Source organism: Haematobia irritans, chromosome 3 (assembly GCF_050003625.1).
Source record: "Haematobia irritans isolate KBUSLIRL chromosome 3, ASM5000362v1, whole genome shotgun sequence".
In the NCBI taxonomy this organism is placed as follows: domain Eukaryota; kingdom Metazoa; phylum Arthropoda; class Insecta; order Diptera; family Muscidae; genus Haematobia; species Haematobia irritans.
Genome location: NC_134399.1, coordinates 17473853 through 17488829, shown reverse-complemented (window position 1 = coordinate 17488829; position 14977 = coordinate 17473853). Strand labels below are relative to the sequence as shown.

At 24.2% G+C, this 14977-nt stretch overlaps 1 protein-coding gene across 2 annotated transcripts in view; it reads left to right on the top strand.

Annotated features, from left to right (window-relative positions):
• Positions 1-13052, top strand: part of LOC142228340 (synaptic vesicle glycoprotein 2B) — a 30558-nt gene extending 17506 nt beyond the window's left edge. For both annotated transcript variants that reach the window (XM_075298734.1, XM_075298735.1), the window contains exons 2-5: positions 4757-4969; positions 7117-7440; positions 7509-7734; positions 11351-13052. In XM_075298734.1, coding sequence (XP_075154849.1) covers positions 4933-4969; positions 7117-7440; positions 7509-7734; positions 11351-12497 — 1734 coding nt within the window. In that variant the 5' untranslated portion in view covers positions 4757-4932 and the 3' untranslated portion in view covers positions 12498-13052. The remainder of the gene's footprint in view (positions 1-4756; positions 4970-7116; positions 7441-7508; positions 7735-11350) is intronic.
• Positions 13053-14977: the final 1925 nt, after the last annotated feature.

Sequence of the window (14977 nt, the reverse complement as noted above, 5' to 3'; positions counted from 1 at the left end):
TTTATCAACATTTTTAATTTTCATATAATTTATACTCACTTGATATTAAGATCTTTTTGAATCCACACTTTTAATACAATACAACTATCAGAATTATTTATTGTTCAACATATTCCTTTCTGGTGCGATACGGATGAAAAGTTTGTCCCAGACTGTTTCATGAGCAGTTGTCTATGGGGTAGTCCTACTAAGTTGTTCCAGGACGTGTACGTTGGGATGAGTCCAAGTCGTCCTAAAGTGTAAATTTTCCCAACCAATGACAAACCCATGTTAAAGTGGCCGGTCAATTCCATACGCTTGGACCAGAACTGTGACTGGCCCATATATACCGGGTACTAACCCTGTACCGGTCCTGGGGTTGATCCATTTCCCGTAGGGATGTTTCTTTTGAGAGAAAAAGACAAAAATCAATAAAGATTTTTTTCTATAAAAATTTCTGCTACCAATAACAAATATAAAAAATTTTTTGCAAAGAAAAATTCCTGCAGCTAATTATTAATAGCGAAAATTATTTAGAAATGGTTTTATTGATTTTGAAATGCCACATTTTTTCGATACTTTTTGTTTGTTTTTTTACTTTCATTGGAAGAATAATTTTAGAGGGACATCTTGGGGGGGACATTTTTAATTGTCTCCCATAAGTTCATTAACATTTTTTTCCTAAAAAAAAATCAAATGAAAATTCCCATAAAAAAACTGAAACACATTTTAACTGTTTGTTCACGTTTTCTATGCAAATTAATAGGGTTTATATCCAAAATCCATTTAGATGAGCTCAATGCACTCCAGTAATTAAAATTAAAAAAAAAAATAAACAATCCGGTTAGGAATTTATTGATTGACTGTTAAACACTTATTTGTTAAAATAAACATTTGACAATTGTATTTCTAAAGTGAATTCAGTCTAAAAACGCTAGAGAGACTAAAATAGATATGTCAGCATATGTTGAAGGGTATTAACTTCGTTTTTTCCCCATACCAAACAAAGAATGGAAAAAACAAAAAATTAAATTAATTTATATTTTATATAAAAATAAAATTTAAATTTAAAGATGTAAGAATAATCTGTGGAAAAATTGGAAAATTTTTGGTGATATTTTTTAATTTCTAATATTGGAAAATATTACCAAAAATTCTTTTTTAATAGTCATAATGAAATTACCCATTTTTTAACAATTATTTTCTCCACATTTATAAAAACTTTAAAAACTACAAGGTCACCACCCCAAATACCTTTCTTTTCAATTAAACGATTGAAAAATATTTTATTTTCTTATCCACATAAATAGTCTCATATTTTATTCTATACATTACTCCCTCTTAAAGGGGGTATGGATATATTTTTATTTGATGCTTTTTTAGTTATTGCATTTCGCACAATGTACTCGTATTATTGCGTATTCTAATTCTGTCACCATTTTTCTTTCTATTGAAAAAAATAAAATAAATAAAACAGTAAAATTTTTGTATTGTTTGTCATATAACAAACGGACATAGACAAAAGTTTTTGGTGTAAATTGTAAATTTATCGGTTTGTTGGTAATGCTTTGTTTGGCCTGAAGGTAAACAGGAACTGATTATTTATTCGATTGAATTTTTGAATTTTATTTATTTATTTTTAACATCAAGCATTGTGCTCATTCGATAGCATATCAATGGATTGGGAGTTATTATTGCATTTACTCTCATGGAAGGGGGGGTATAAGCTACAATAAATTTTTGTTTTTAACAGAATTGAAATTTTAATATTTATTTATTGATTAAAAGGCAAAATTAGGGTGATACAAAATTTCACTAGAAAAAGTATTAGAATTTTGAAAGATGTAACTATTAAGGGATTTAAGTTTTGATGAGCTTGCAATTTTATTTCTATAGGAAATTTTGTCAAAATTTTATTTCTATAGAAAATTTTGTGAAAATTTTATTTCTATAGAAAATTTTGGTAAAATTGTATCTCTATAGAAAATTTCAACAAAATGTTATTTCTATAGAAAATTTCAGCAAAATTTTTTCTCTATAGAAAATTTCAGCAAAATTTTATTTCTATAGAAAATTTCAACAAAATTTTATTTCTATTGAAAATTTCAGCAAAATTTTATATCTATAGAAAATTTAGTTAAAATTGTATCTCTATAAAAAATTTTCTCAAAATTGTATTTCTATAAAAATTTGTCAAAAATTTTATTTCTATAGAAAATTTTGTCAAAAATTTTATTTCTATAGAAAATTTTGGCAAAATTTTATTTCTATAGAAAATTTTGGCAAAATTATATTTCTTTAGAAAATTTTGTCAAAATTTTATTTCTATAGAAAATTTCAACACAATTTCATTTCTACAGAAAATTTTGTCATAATTTTATTTCTCTACAAAATGTTGTCATAATTTTATTTCTCTACAAAATTTTGTCAAAATTGCAATTCTATAGTAAATTTTTGTCAAAATTTTATTTCATAGAAAATTTTGTCAATTTTTTTCTATAGTAATTTTTTGTCAAAATTTTATATCTATAGAAAATTTTGTCAAAATTTTATTTCTATAGAAAATTTCAACAAAATTTCATTTCTATAAAAAATTTTGTTAAAATTGTATCTCTATAGAAAAATTTAACAAAAGTTTATTTCTATAGAAAATTTTGTCAATTTTTTTCTATAGTAAATTTTTGTCAAAATTTTATATCTATAAAAAAATTTTGTCAAAATTTTATATCTATAAAAAATTTTGTCAAAATTTTATTTCTATATAAAATTTCAACAAAATTTAATTTCTATAAAAAATTTTGTTAAAATTGTATCTCTATAGAAAATTTCAGCAAAAGTTTATTTCTATAGAAAATTTTGTCAATTTTTTTCTATAATAAATTTTTGTCAACATTTTATATCTATAGAAAATTTTGTTAAAATTGTATCTCTATAGAAAATTATATATAGAAAAATTATTTAGAAATAAAATTTTGTCAAAATTTTCTATAGAGATACAATTTTAACAAAATTTTCTATAGAAATGAAATTTTGTTGAAATTTTCTATGAAATACAATTTTGACAAAATTTTCTATAGAAATAAAATTTTGACAAAATTTTCTATAGAAATGAAATTTTGATGAAATATTCTATAGAAATAAAATTTTGTTAAAATTTTCTTAGAAATAAAATTTTGACAAAATTTTCTATAGAAATAAAATTTTGTTTAAATTTTCTATAGAAATAAAGTTTTGCTAAAATTTTCTATAGAGATACAATTTTAACAAAATTTTCTATAGAAATGAAATTTTGTTGAAATTTTCTATAGAAATGAAATTTTCTATAGAAATGAAATTTTGTTGAAATTTTCTATAGAAATGAAATTTTGCTGAAATTTTCCATAGAAATAAAATTTTGCTGAAATTTTCTACAGAAATAAAATTTTGCAAAATTTCAGCAAAATTTTATTTCTAAGGAAAATTTCAACAAAATTTCATTTCTATAGAAAATTTCAACAAAATTTCATTTTTATAGAAAATTTGTATCTCTATAGAAAATTTCAGCAAAATTTTATTTCTATAGAAAATTTCAACAAAATGTTATTTCTTTAGAAAATTTCTATAGATAACTGTGTTAAAATTTTATTTCTATAGAAAATTTTGTCAACATTTCAATTCTGTAGAAAATTTTGTCAACATTTTATTTCTATAGAAAATTTTTGTCAAAATTTTATTTCTATAGAAAATTTTGTCAAAATTTTATTTCTGTAGAAAATTTTGGTGAACTTTTATTTCTATAAAAAATTTCAACAAAATATTATTTTCATAGAGAATTTTGGCAAAATTTTATTTCTTTACAAAATTTTGTCAACATTTTATTTCAATAGAAAATTTCAACAAAATTTCCTTTCTATAAAAAAATTTGTTAAAATTGTATCTCTATAGAAAATTTCAGCAAAATTTTATTTCTATAGAAATGTTTATCAAAATTTTATTTCTATAGAAAATTTTGTCAAATTTTATTTCTAAGAAAATTTTAACAACATTTTATTTCTATAGAAAATTTTGGTAAAATAGTATCTCTATACAAATTTTCTCAAAATATTATTTCTATAGATATTTGTCAAAAATTTTATTTCTATAGTAACTTTTGTCAACAATTTATTTCCATAGAAATTTTTTGTCAACATTTTATTTCTATAGAAAATCTTGTCAAAATTTTATTTCTATAGAAAATCTTGTTAAAATTTTATTTCTATAGAAAATTTTGTCAAAATTTTATTTCTGTAGAAAATTTTGTCAAAATTTTATTTCTATAGAAAATCTTGTCAAAATTTTATTTCTTCACAAAATTTTCTCAAAATTTAATTCTTTAATATTTAAAGAACAATTTCCTTTAATATTCCCTCTATATGTGACGATAATGCAGTTCTTTACGGCATTTCTTATGAAAAACCTACTTTGAATACTCCCTTTTTAGGAAATATTTGGATTTCATCCAGCAGCTGATTTTGACGTACATCTCTCCACATTGCTTCCGTGATATCCAAAGTAATGAGGAAGAACAAAAAAAAACAAAAAAGTATATTTCTACTCACATACAATGTTTGTGCGACTTGTTTTAAATTAAAAGCTCTTGAACATATTTAAAAATTTGATTAAATGATGCTTAAAGTAATGACAAAAAATTTTTCAATATACACAATTATATATAAAATGTAGGCCTAGGAATTTACCTTTTCAATTGAAAATTTAATAAAAACTATAAACAATTTTTTTTATTCTCTTCTCTTTGCAGAACTTAATAACCTCTTTTGTGTGCTAGTCAACTATTTTCACCAACCCGAAATAGTTGTTACAATCCCATTTACGTGGTTGATATATTGAGAAGAAAGCTTTTTGTTTGCTGAATTTCCTAAAATCTTTTTGTGCGAAAACCGCCAAGCAAAAGACCAAAAAACCCGAATTCATAGAATGGTAGAAGGTGACTCTAAAAAAAATTCAAGTAATTGTAAGTATTGCATAAAGTAAACAAAAGTGGTATAACGAAAACAGTTCATTACATTTCTATGAAATAAAATTTTGACAAAATTTCTTATAAAAATAAAATTTTGACAAAATTTTATATAGAAATAAAATTTTGACAATATTTTCTATAGAAATAAAATTTTGACAATATTTCCTAAAAATGTAAACCAAATTTTCTATAAAAATAAAATTTTGACAAAATTTTCTATAAAAATAAAATTTTGACAAAATTTTCTATAAAAATAAAATTTTGACAAAATTTTCTATAGAAATAACATTTTTGACAAAATTTTCTATAAAAATAAAATTTTGACAAAATTTTCTATAGAAATAAAATTTTGACAAAAATTTTCTATAGAAATAACATTTTTGACAAAATTTTGTATACAAATATATTTTTCACAAAATTTTCTATACAAATAAAATTTTGGACAAAATTTTCTATAAAAATAATATTTTGACAAAATTGTCTATAGAAATAAAGTTTTGACAAAATTTTCTATAGATATAAAATATTGACAAAATTTAATATAGAAATAAAATTTTGGACAAAATTTTCTATAAAAATAAAATTTTGACAAAATTTTCTATAGATATAAAATATTGACAAAATTTTGTATAGAAATACAATTTTGGACAAAATTTTCTATAAAAATAATATTTTGACAAAATTGTCTATAGAAATAAAGTTTTGACAAAATTTTCTATAGATATAAAATATTGACAAAATTTAATATAGAAATAAAATTTTGGACAAAATTTTCTATAAAAATAAAATTTTGACAAAATTTTCTATAGATATAAAATATTGACAAAATTTTGTATAGAAATACAATTTTGACAAAAATTTCTTATAGAGATAAAATTTTGACAAAAATTTTCTATACAAATAACATTTTTGACAAAATTTTCTGTAGAAATAAAATTTTGACAAAATTTTCTATAGAAATAAAATGTCTATAGAAATAAAATTTCGGGGAAAATTTTCTATAGAAATAAAATTTTAGACAAAAATGTCTATAAAAATAAAATTTTGACAAAATTTTCTATAGAAATAAAATTTTGGACAAAATTTTCTAAAGAAATAAAATTTGGAAAAATTGTTTTATAGAAATAAAATGTAGACAAAATTTTCTATAGAAATAAAATGTAGACCAAATTTTATATAGAAATAAAATTTGGAGAAAATTTTCTATAGAAATACAATTTTGGACAAAATTTTCTATACAAATATAATTTTGACAAAATTTTCTATAGAAATAAAATTTTGACAAAATTTTCTATAGAAATAAAATTTTGACAAAATTTTCCATAAAAATAAAATTTTGACAAAATTTTCTATAAAAATAAAATTTTGACAAAATTTTCTATAAAAATAAAATTTTGAGAAAATTTCCTATCGAAATAAAATTTTGACAAAGTTTTCTATAGAAATAAAATTTTGACAAAATATTTTATAGAAATAAAATTTTGACAAAATTTTCTATAAAAATAAAATTTTGGCAAAATTTCCTAAAGAGATAAAATTTTGACAAAATTTTCTATAAAAATAAAAATTTTGACAAAATTTTCTATAGAATTAGCATTATTGACAAAATTTTCTATACAAATATAATTTTGACAAAATTTGCTATACAAATGAAATTTTGACAAAATTGTCTATAAAAATAAAATTTTGAGAAAATTTCCTATCGAAATAAAATTTTGACAAAATTTTCTATAGAAATAAAGTTTTGACAAAATTTTCTATAGATATAAAATATTGACAAAATTTAATATAGAAATAAAATTTTGGACAAAATTTTCTATAGAAATAAAATTTTCTATAGAAATGAAATTTGGACTAAATTTTCTATAGAAATAAAATGTTGGACAAAATTTTCTATAAAAATAAAATTTTGACAAATTTTTCTATAGAAATAAAATTTTGACAAAATTTTCTATAGATGTAAAATATTGACAATATTTACTGTAGAAATAAAATTTTGACAAATTTTTCTAGAAAAAATTTTCTTAGAGAATAAAAATCTAGCTGTTGCGAAAATGTCACCACCTAATTTGTTTTTTTTTTATTATATACGAATTTTACTAATTTTGTATTTAATTGTTCTTTTCTTTTTTATTTACTAGCCTATAATGTAGAAAGTAGCCTACAACCAAACTACGATACAAACAATTCAACTGTAGACAATCGTTCTATAATTCAGCCATACGGCTTAAGTTCCGATTCCAAAGATCTTGGCTATCACATCAACGACGCCTATGATGTTGACAAAAATGACTTAGAGAAGGCCAGTGGTGGCCGTTCGGGCGGCGGCATGAAAGCCGGCTTCGAACAGGCCATTGAAATGTGCGGCTATGGCAAATTCCATTACATACTACTGGGCATTTGTGGTCTGGTTAGTACGAGTGAAGAGATGGATGTTATATCAATGTCCTTTATTCTACCTTCGGGTAAGTTTCACCACAGCGAAATGTTTTCCAATAAAAAATTATAAATATATTTTTCTTTTCAATTTCAGCCCAATGTGATCTTAATCTAAATACAGAAACCAAAGGATGGCTGAATTCGATCATTTTCATTGGTATGATGGTCGGTGCCTATTTTTGGGGTAGTATTGCCGATTCAATGGGTCGCAAAAAGGTTTTGATTGTTATCTCCTTCATGAATGGTCTGTGCATTGTCGCCTCGTCATTTTCTCAAACTTACGAATGGTTTATGCTTTTCCGATTTCTAAATGGTGCAGCGTAAGTATTAAAAATCGAATGTCTTTAAGAGTCGTATGTAAATCTAGCGAACTTTGTCGCAGTCGATAACAATGTATAAATGAGTTCGGAAATTCAGCTGAAAGCGAATATGAGGCATTAAGCTCTTAAAACGAAAAAAATCACCTACATGTCTTTGTTTAAAATGAAATTCCCCACGGTCGATAATAACGTTAGAATATAATTTTCGTTAGCCATAAAATTGCAGCTAAAAGCAAATACCGATATTTCAGCCACTCAAAACGAATGTTTCACTTGTTTGTCCCTTTTAGGAATGGAAAAAGTTTCACAGTGGATAACACTGTCACCTTTTAACTTTAAATCTAGCGAAATTTTGTCTTGTAATGTCGATAACAATGGATAAGTGGGTTCGGAAATCCAGCTAAAAACGAATATAAGTCATTAAGCCCTCGAAACGAAAAATCACCTTCGCGAATTGTTAATAATGTCGATAATAACGTTATCCCTTTAAATCTAAGACATGACCTTGTTAAAAATGACATGTTTCACGGTCGATAAAAACGTTCATAATTTTCGTTTGCCATAAATTTCAGCTAAAAGCGAATATGGAACTTTCAGCCCCCTAAACGAATGTTTTACTTGTTTGTCCTTATTATCAATGAAAAAAGTTTCACAGTCGATAATACTGTTACCTATTAACTTTCGCTAGCCATGAATTTCCTATGGATAGTCGCAAGTTCGCTGGAATTACAAACGAGTCTTTACTTTAAAAACAAAATATCCCCCTCTCCCCACTCCACTCCTCCGAAATCCTAATTGTGACTCATTGTTATCATCGTCATCATCGCCATTACATATTACGAATGTGATAATTTGATTAGCATGTGCTTGAAATGAATTATCGTTTATCACATTTTCCTACCATCCAATGTAAGGTCTTATGGTCACTGATTCTATAAATACATTTTATGCCATTTACAAAACCACGTAAAATATAGAAATATAGCATGACTTTACATTGTTTGTGACCAATAAACAGTAGCACATTTCTATAGAAATTGCATGCAACACCGAATAGCGGTAGTTGTTAATTAATTTGTTAAATTTTTGGCTAAGTAAAGCCAGTGAATCAATTTATAGCATGTGCTCATGTTGAAAGCCAATATACAACGTTTTGTATACGTATGTCTTGTCAATTTGTTTTTTTTTAATTGCTTGATAATATTTTCCTATATGCTGATTTTCAAAAAAAAAAAAAAAACAGCGACCAATGTTCAGCTTCCTGATTAGCTAAATTTATATTGGAAAAATTATATTTGAATTTAAAATTTGTTACAAAATTTAATATTTGAAAACCAAGCCTCACAAGTCTAACAGAAATAACATTTTGACAAAATTTTCTAAGAAATAAAATTTTGACAAAATCTTCTATAGCAAAAAACTTTGACAAAATTTTCTATAAAAATAAAATTTTGAAAAAATTTTCTATAGAAATGCAAATGTGACTAAATTTTCTATAGAAATAAAATTTTGTCAAAATTTTCTATAGAAATAAAAATTTTATAAAATTATCTATAGAAATAAAAATTTGATCAAATTATCTATAGAAATAAAATTTTGACAAAATTTTGTATAGAAATAAAATTTTGACAAAATTTTGAATAGAAATATAATTTTTAGAAAATTGCTTATAGAAATAAAATTTGGAGAAAATTTTCTATAATAATAAAATTTTGACAACAATTTCATAGAAATGAAATTTTGACAGAAATTTCTATAGAAATAAAGTTTTGACAAAATGTTCTATAGAAATAAAATTTTGACAAAATTTTCTATAGAAATAAAATTTTGACAACATTTTACATAGGAATAAAATTTTGAAAAAATTTTCTATAGAAATAAAATTTTAACAAAATTTTCTATAGAAATACAAATGTGACTAAATTTTCTATAAAAATAAAATTTTGTCAAAATTTTCTATAGAAATAAAAATTTTATAAAATTATCTATAGAAATAAAAATTTGATCAAATTATCTATAGAAATAAAATTTTGACAAAATTTTGTACAGAAATAAAATTTTGACAAAATTTTGAATAAAAATATAATTTTCAGAAAATTGCTTATAGAAATAAAATTTGGAGAAAATTTTCTATAATAATAAAATTTTGACAACAATTTCATAGAAATAAAATTTTGACAAACATTTCTATAGAAATAAAATTTTGACAAAATGTTCTATAGAAATAAAATTTTGATAAAATTTTTTATAGAAATAAAATTTTGACAACATTTTACATAGGAATAAAATTTTGAAAAAATTTCTATAGAAATAAAATTTTAACAAAATTTTCTATAGAAATAAAATTTTGACAACATTTTACATAGGAATAAAATTTTGACAAAATTTTCTATAAAAATAAAATTTTGACAAAATTTTCTATAAAAATAAAATGTTAACAAAATTTTCTATAGAAATAAAATTTGGACAAAATTTTCTATAGAAATGAAATTTTAACAAAATTTTTTATAGAAATGAAATTTTAACAAAACTTTCTAAGGAAATAAAATTTTGACAAAATTTTCTATAGAAATAAAATTTTGACAAAATTTTCTATAAAATAAAATTTTTGACAAAATTTTCTATAGAAATAAAATTTTGACAAAATTTTGTATAGAAATATAATTTTCAGAAAATTGCCTATAAAAATAAAATTTGGAGAAAATTTTCAATAATAATAAAATTTGGACCAAATATTCTATAGAAATAAAATTTTTGGCAAAATTTTCTATACAAATAAAATTTTGACAAAAATTTCTATAGAAATAAAGTTTTGACAAAATGTTCTATAGAAATAAAATTTTGACAAAAATTTCTATAGAAATTAAATTTTGACAACATTTTACATAGGAATAAAATTTTGACAAAATTTTCTATAGTAATAAAATTTTGACAAAATTTTCTATAGAAATAAAATTTTAACAAAATTTTCTATAGAAATAAAATGTTGACAACATTTTACATAGGAATAAAATTTTGACAAAATTTTCTATAGAAATAAAATTTTAACAAAATTTTCTATAGAAATGAAATTTTAACAAAATGTTCTATAGAAATGAAATTTTAACAAAATTTTCTATGGAAATAATATTTTGGGAAAATTTTCTATAGAAATAAAATGTTGACAAATTTTTTCTATAGAAATAAAATTTTGGCAAAAATTTCTATAAAAATAAAATTTTGACAAAATTTTCTACGAAAATCAAATTTTGACAAAATTTTCTATAAAAATAAAATTTTGACAAAATTTTCTATAAAAATAAAATTTTTGACAAAATTTTCTATAGAAATAAAATTTTGGCAAAATTTTCTATAGATATAAAATTTTGACAAAAATTTGTTTCCATTCAGCTTGGCTGAATATCATTAAAATCTTAAATTTCTCTTATATTCTTTTAAAATTGACCATAGCTTATCATATTTCACTTACCTTTCATTGCGCTGAAATAGTTCATTTTGAAATTCCATATTTTCATGTATTTTTCCGATAGTCAGCTTAGCTGAACATCATAACAGTCTTGCAGTCCATTCATTCCTTTGTATATTGATTTTCTCTTTTTTTGCTTCTCTCTTACAGGCTTGGCGGTAGTGGCCCTGTCATCTGGTCTTATTTCGCCGAGTTCCAACCGAAATCGAAACGTGGCTCCATGTTGAGTTTCATGGCTGCCTTTTGGACTTTTGGTAATCTTTTTGTGGCCGGCTTAGCTTGGCTCATCATCCCCACCGGCATTGGCTTTGTTACCCCTCTCTTCACCTATAACTCATGGCGTATTTTCTTGATGGTTTGTTCGGTGCCATCGTTCATTGTGGCCTTCTTGCTTTTCTATTTACCCGAATCCCCCAAATTTTTACTATCCAAGGGTAAACAGGATAAGGCTATGGCTATATTCCGTGGTATTTTTGTGACCAATACCAAAAAAGCTCCCGAATTATATCCCGTCACTGAATTGGATATCGATGAAAAACTTATGGCCGAAATCCAGGAAGCCAATGAATCGGTTAAGGGCAAATATTCGAAAATGTTATCGGGTATGGTGGAACACAGCAAACAGTTGTTCACTTCACCCATATTGAAATTCACCTTGGTATCGATCATCATCAATTTTACCTTCCACATTGGTTACTATGGTCTTATGATGTGGTTCCCCGAATTGTTCAATCGTTTCGAGGAGTACAGTACCAATTTCCCCGGTGAAAAGGCTGGTGTGTGTACGGTCACCGAATATGTGGTGGGCAAAGATAGTCACGAAGATGCCGTCTGCTCTTCACACATCCCCTCGGCAGTGTTCATGGAATCGTTGATCTCTTTGGGCTCAGCTCTGCCAGCCAATTTAATTGCCATCTTGGGTATGGATTTGTTGGGTCGTAAATTCTTTTTGATTTTTGGTACCATGACTGCTGGTGTCTGTTCCGCTGCCATGTACTTTGTCTACAACTCCACACAAAATCTGATTGTGTCTGCTGTATTCAGTGGAGCCATTTCGGCTGCCAATGCTGCCTTGGATTGTCTGATTACGGAAGTCTTCCCTACACATTTGCGGGCAACTGGTGTTGCCATTTCCATGGTGGCCGCTCGTATGGGTGGTATTATTGGTAATATTGTTATTGCCACACTCTTGGATCAGTATTGTCCTGCACCTACCTTCATTGTGGCCGTTTTATTGATGGGTGGTGGTCTGATGTGTTTGTTATTGCCCAATACAACACGTAAGGAATTGAACTAAGAAGTCTTGAGAAACCGTAAATCGGAACAAAAACAATCCCACCCATAAATATTGTCCGTTAAAATGTAAAGAGAGGGAGAGAGAGAGCGACACACGTACACGATCACACAAAACATGCCTACTTTCACACCACCCACAAGACACAAAACCATATAGCAACACCAAACATTTGCATACACGCACACACACACACACTCCACCATAAACGCAGGATATAGCCACATTTTTGAACATCATTGTTGTTGATTGAAGAAATTAAATGTCATCACAGAGAGAGGGACGGACATTCCTCTGCTAAATTTTTGCTTTAGCAGACCACCCCTTCCGGCTCTATATCTTACACACCAATTTGGTATTTTATTGTTTTTAATTTTGTTCTTATGCTTAAGTAATGTTGTAAATTATAAAACTATACAATCCTATGTCTACATATAGTGAGAGATCTTATTGTAAAAGAAAACCAAGAAATAAGAGCTTTTAATGTTAATATTTAAATGAAATAAAAACAAACTATAAAAAAACAAACCACAATAAAACAACTTTGTGAAAAAACGATGTAAGGCCTTACCTAACTAATTTCAAGCTAATTTAGAATAAAAAATTGACAAAAGTTTCCATAGAAATAAAATTTTGACAAAATTTTCTATAAAAATCAAAATTTTCTATAGAAATAAAATTTTGACAAAATTTCCTATAGAAATAAAATTTTGACAATTTTTTCTACAGAAATAAAGTTTTCACAAAAATTTCCATAGAAATAAAATTTTGACAAAATTTTCTATAGAAATAAAATTTTGACAAAATTTTCAATAGAAGAAAATTTTGACAAAATATTCTATAGAAATAAAATTTTGACAAAATTTTCTATAGAAATAAAATTTTGACAAAAATTTTCTATAGAAATAAAATTTTGACATAATTTTCTATAGAAATAAAATTTTGACACAATTTTCTATAGAAAAAATGTTCAATAGAAATAAAATTTTGACAAGATTTTCTATAGAAATAAAATTTTGACAAAATTTTCAATAGAAATAAAATTTTGACAAAATGTTCTATAGAAATGAAATTTTGACAAAATTTTCTATAGAAATGAAATATTAACAAAATTTCATATAGAAATAAAATTTTGACAAATTTTTCTATAGGAATTAAATTTGGACAACATTTTCTATGGAAATAAAATTTTGACAAAATTTATTATAAAAATAAAATTTTGACAAAATTTCCTATAGAAATAAAATTTTGGCAATTTTTTCTATGCAAATAAAGTTTTGACAAAATTTTCTATAGAAATAAAATTTCCACAAAATTTTCTATAGAAATAAAATTTTGACAAAATATTCTATAGAAATGAAAATTTTACAAAATTTTCTATAGAAATAAAATTTTGACAAAATTTCCTATCGAAATAAAATTTTGACAAAATTTTCTACAGAAATAAAATTTTGACAAAATTTTCTATAGAAATAATATTTTGACAAAATTTTCTACAGAAATAAAATTTTCACAAAAATTTCGATAGAAATAAAATTTTGACAAAATTTTCTATAAAAATAAAACTTGGAAAAAATTTTCTATGAATATAAAATTTTGACAAAATTTTCTATAGAAATCAGAATTTTGACAAAAATTTCTATAGAAATCAAAATGTTGATAAAATTTTCGATAGAAATGAAATTTTGACAAAATCTTCTATAGATATCAAAATTTTGACAAAATTTTCTATAGAAATAAAATGTTGACAAAATTTTCTATAGTCATAAAATTTTATGATTTTTATCTCATAATCTCGGCTGTAGGTCTATAAATTAAACTCGAAATTGTTGGTTTCTAGTTTTTTATTTTCCGATATTTCGGTTGACTTCGTCAGACCGTTTTCAAGGCTACAAATTACAAAATTAAACAAAAGTTAATTACAAAATTCACAAATTAAAGTCATACTATTGTCATTTACATTTTATCCGATGTCTTGTTACTTCGCTGTCTGGTTTTCTACTGGTGATCACTTTCTCCTGTGTTTTTGTATCGTATGTCGATATATTCTCGCGCAGTTCTCAATATCTTTTTTATAGTTTATTCTCTCGTTAGTGGGAGTGTTAATTATGTGTAACATTTCCACAGTAAATCTTCGTCTGTAGTTGTTTTCCTTGCATAGGATTTCTACGTTATTAAAGTTAGGTTTGTGACCAGTCAATGTTTGTCTGTTGTTTTTATATCCGATTTATGTGAAGACAATCTTGTTTTTAATTTTGTCATTGTCGTACCAATATATGTCTTTTGACATAAGTTGGATTTGTCACCGTTGCATTTTATCTTATATACTACGTTGTGTTGGTCTTCATTCTTAATTTTTGTTTTTGTTTTACTAAATAATCCGTTGACAGTGTTTGTAGTTTTTAACGCGAGTTGATATTTTTCTTTATTGTATATGTCAGACTTGAACAGTCTCTCGGAGAAGTTTGGTATATATGTCACTG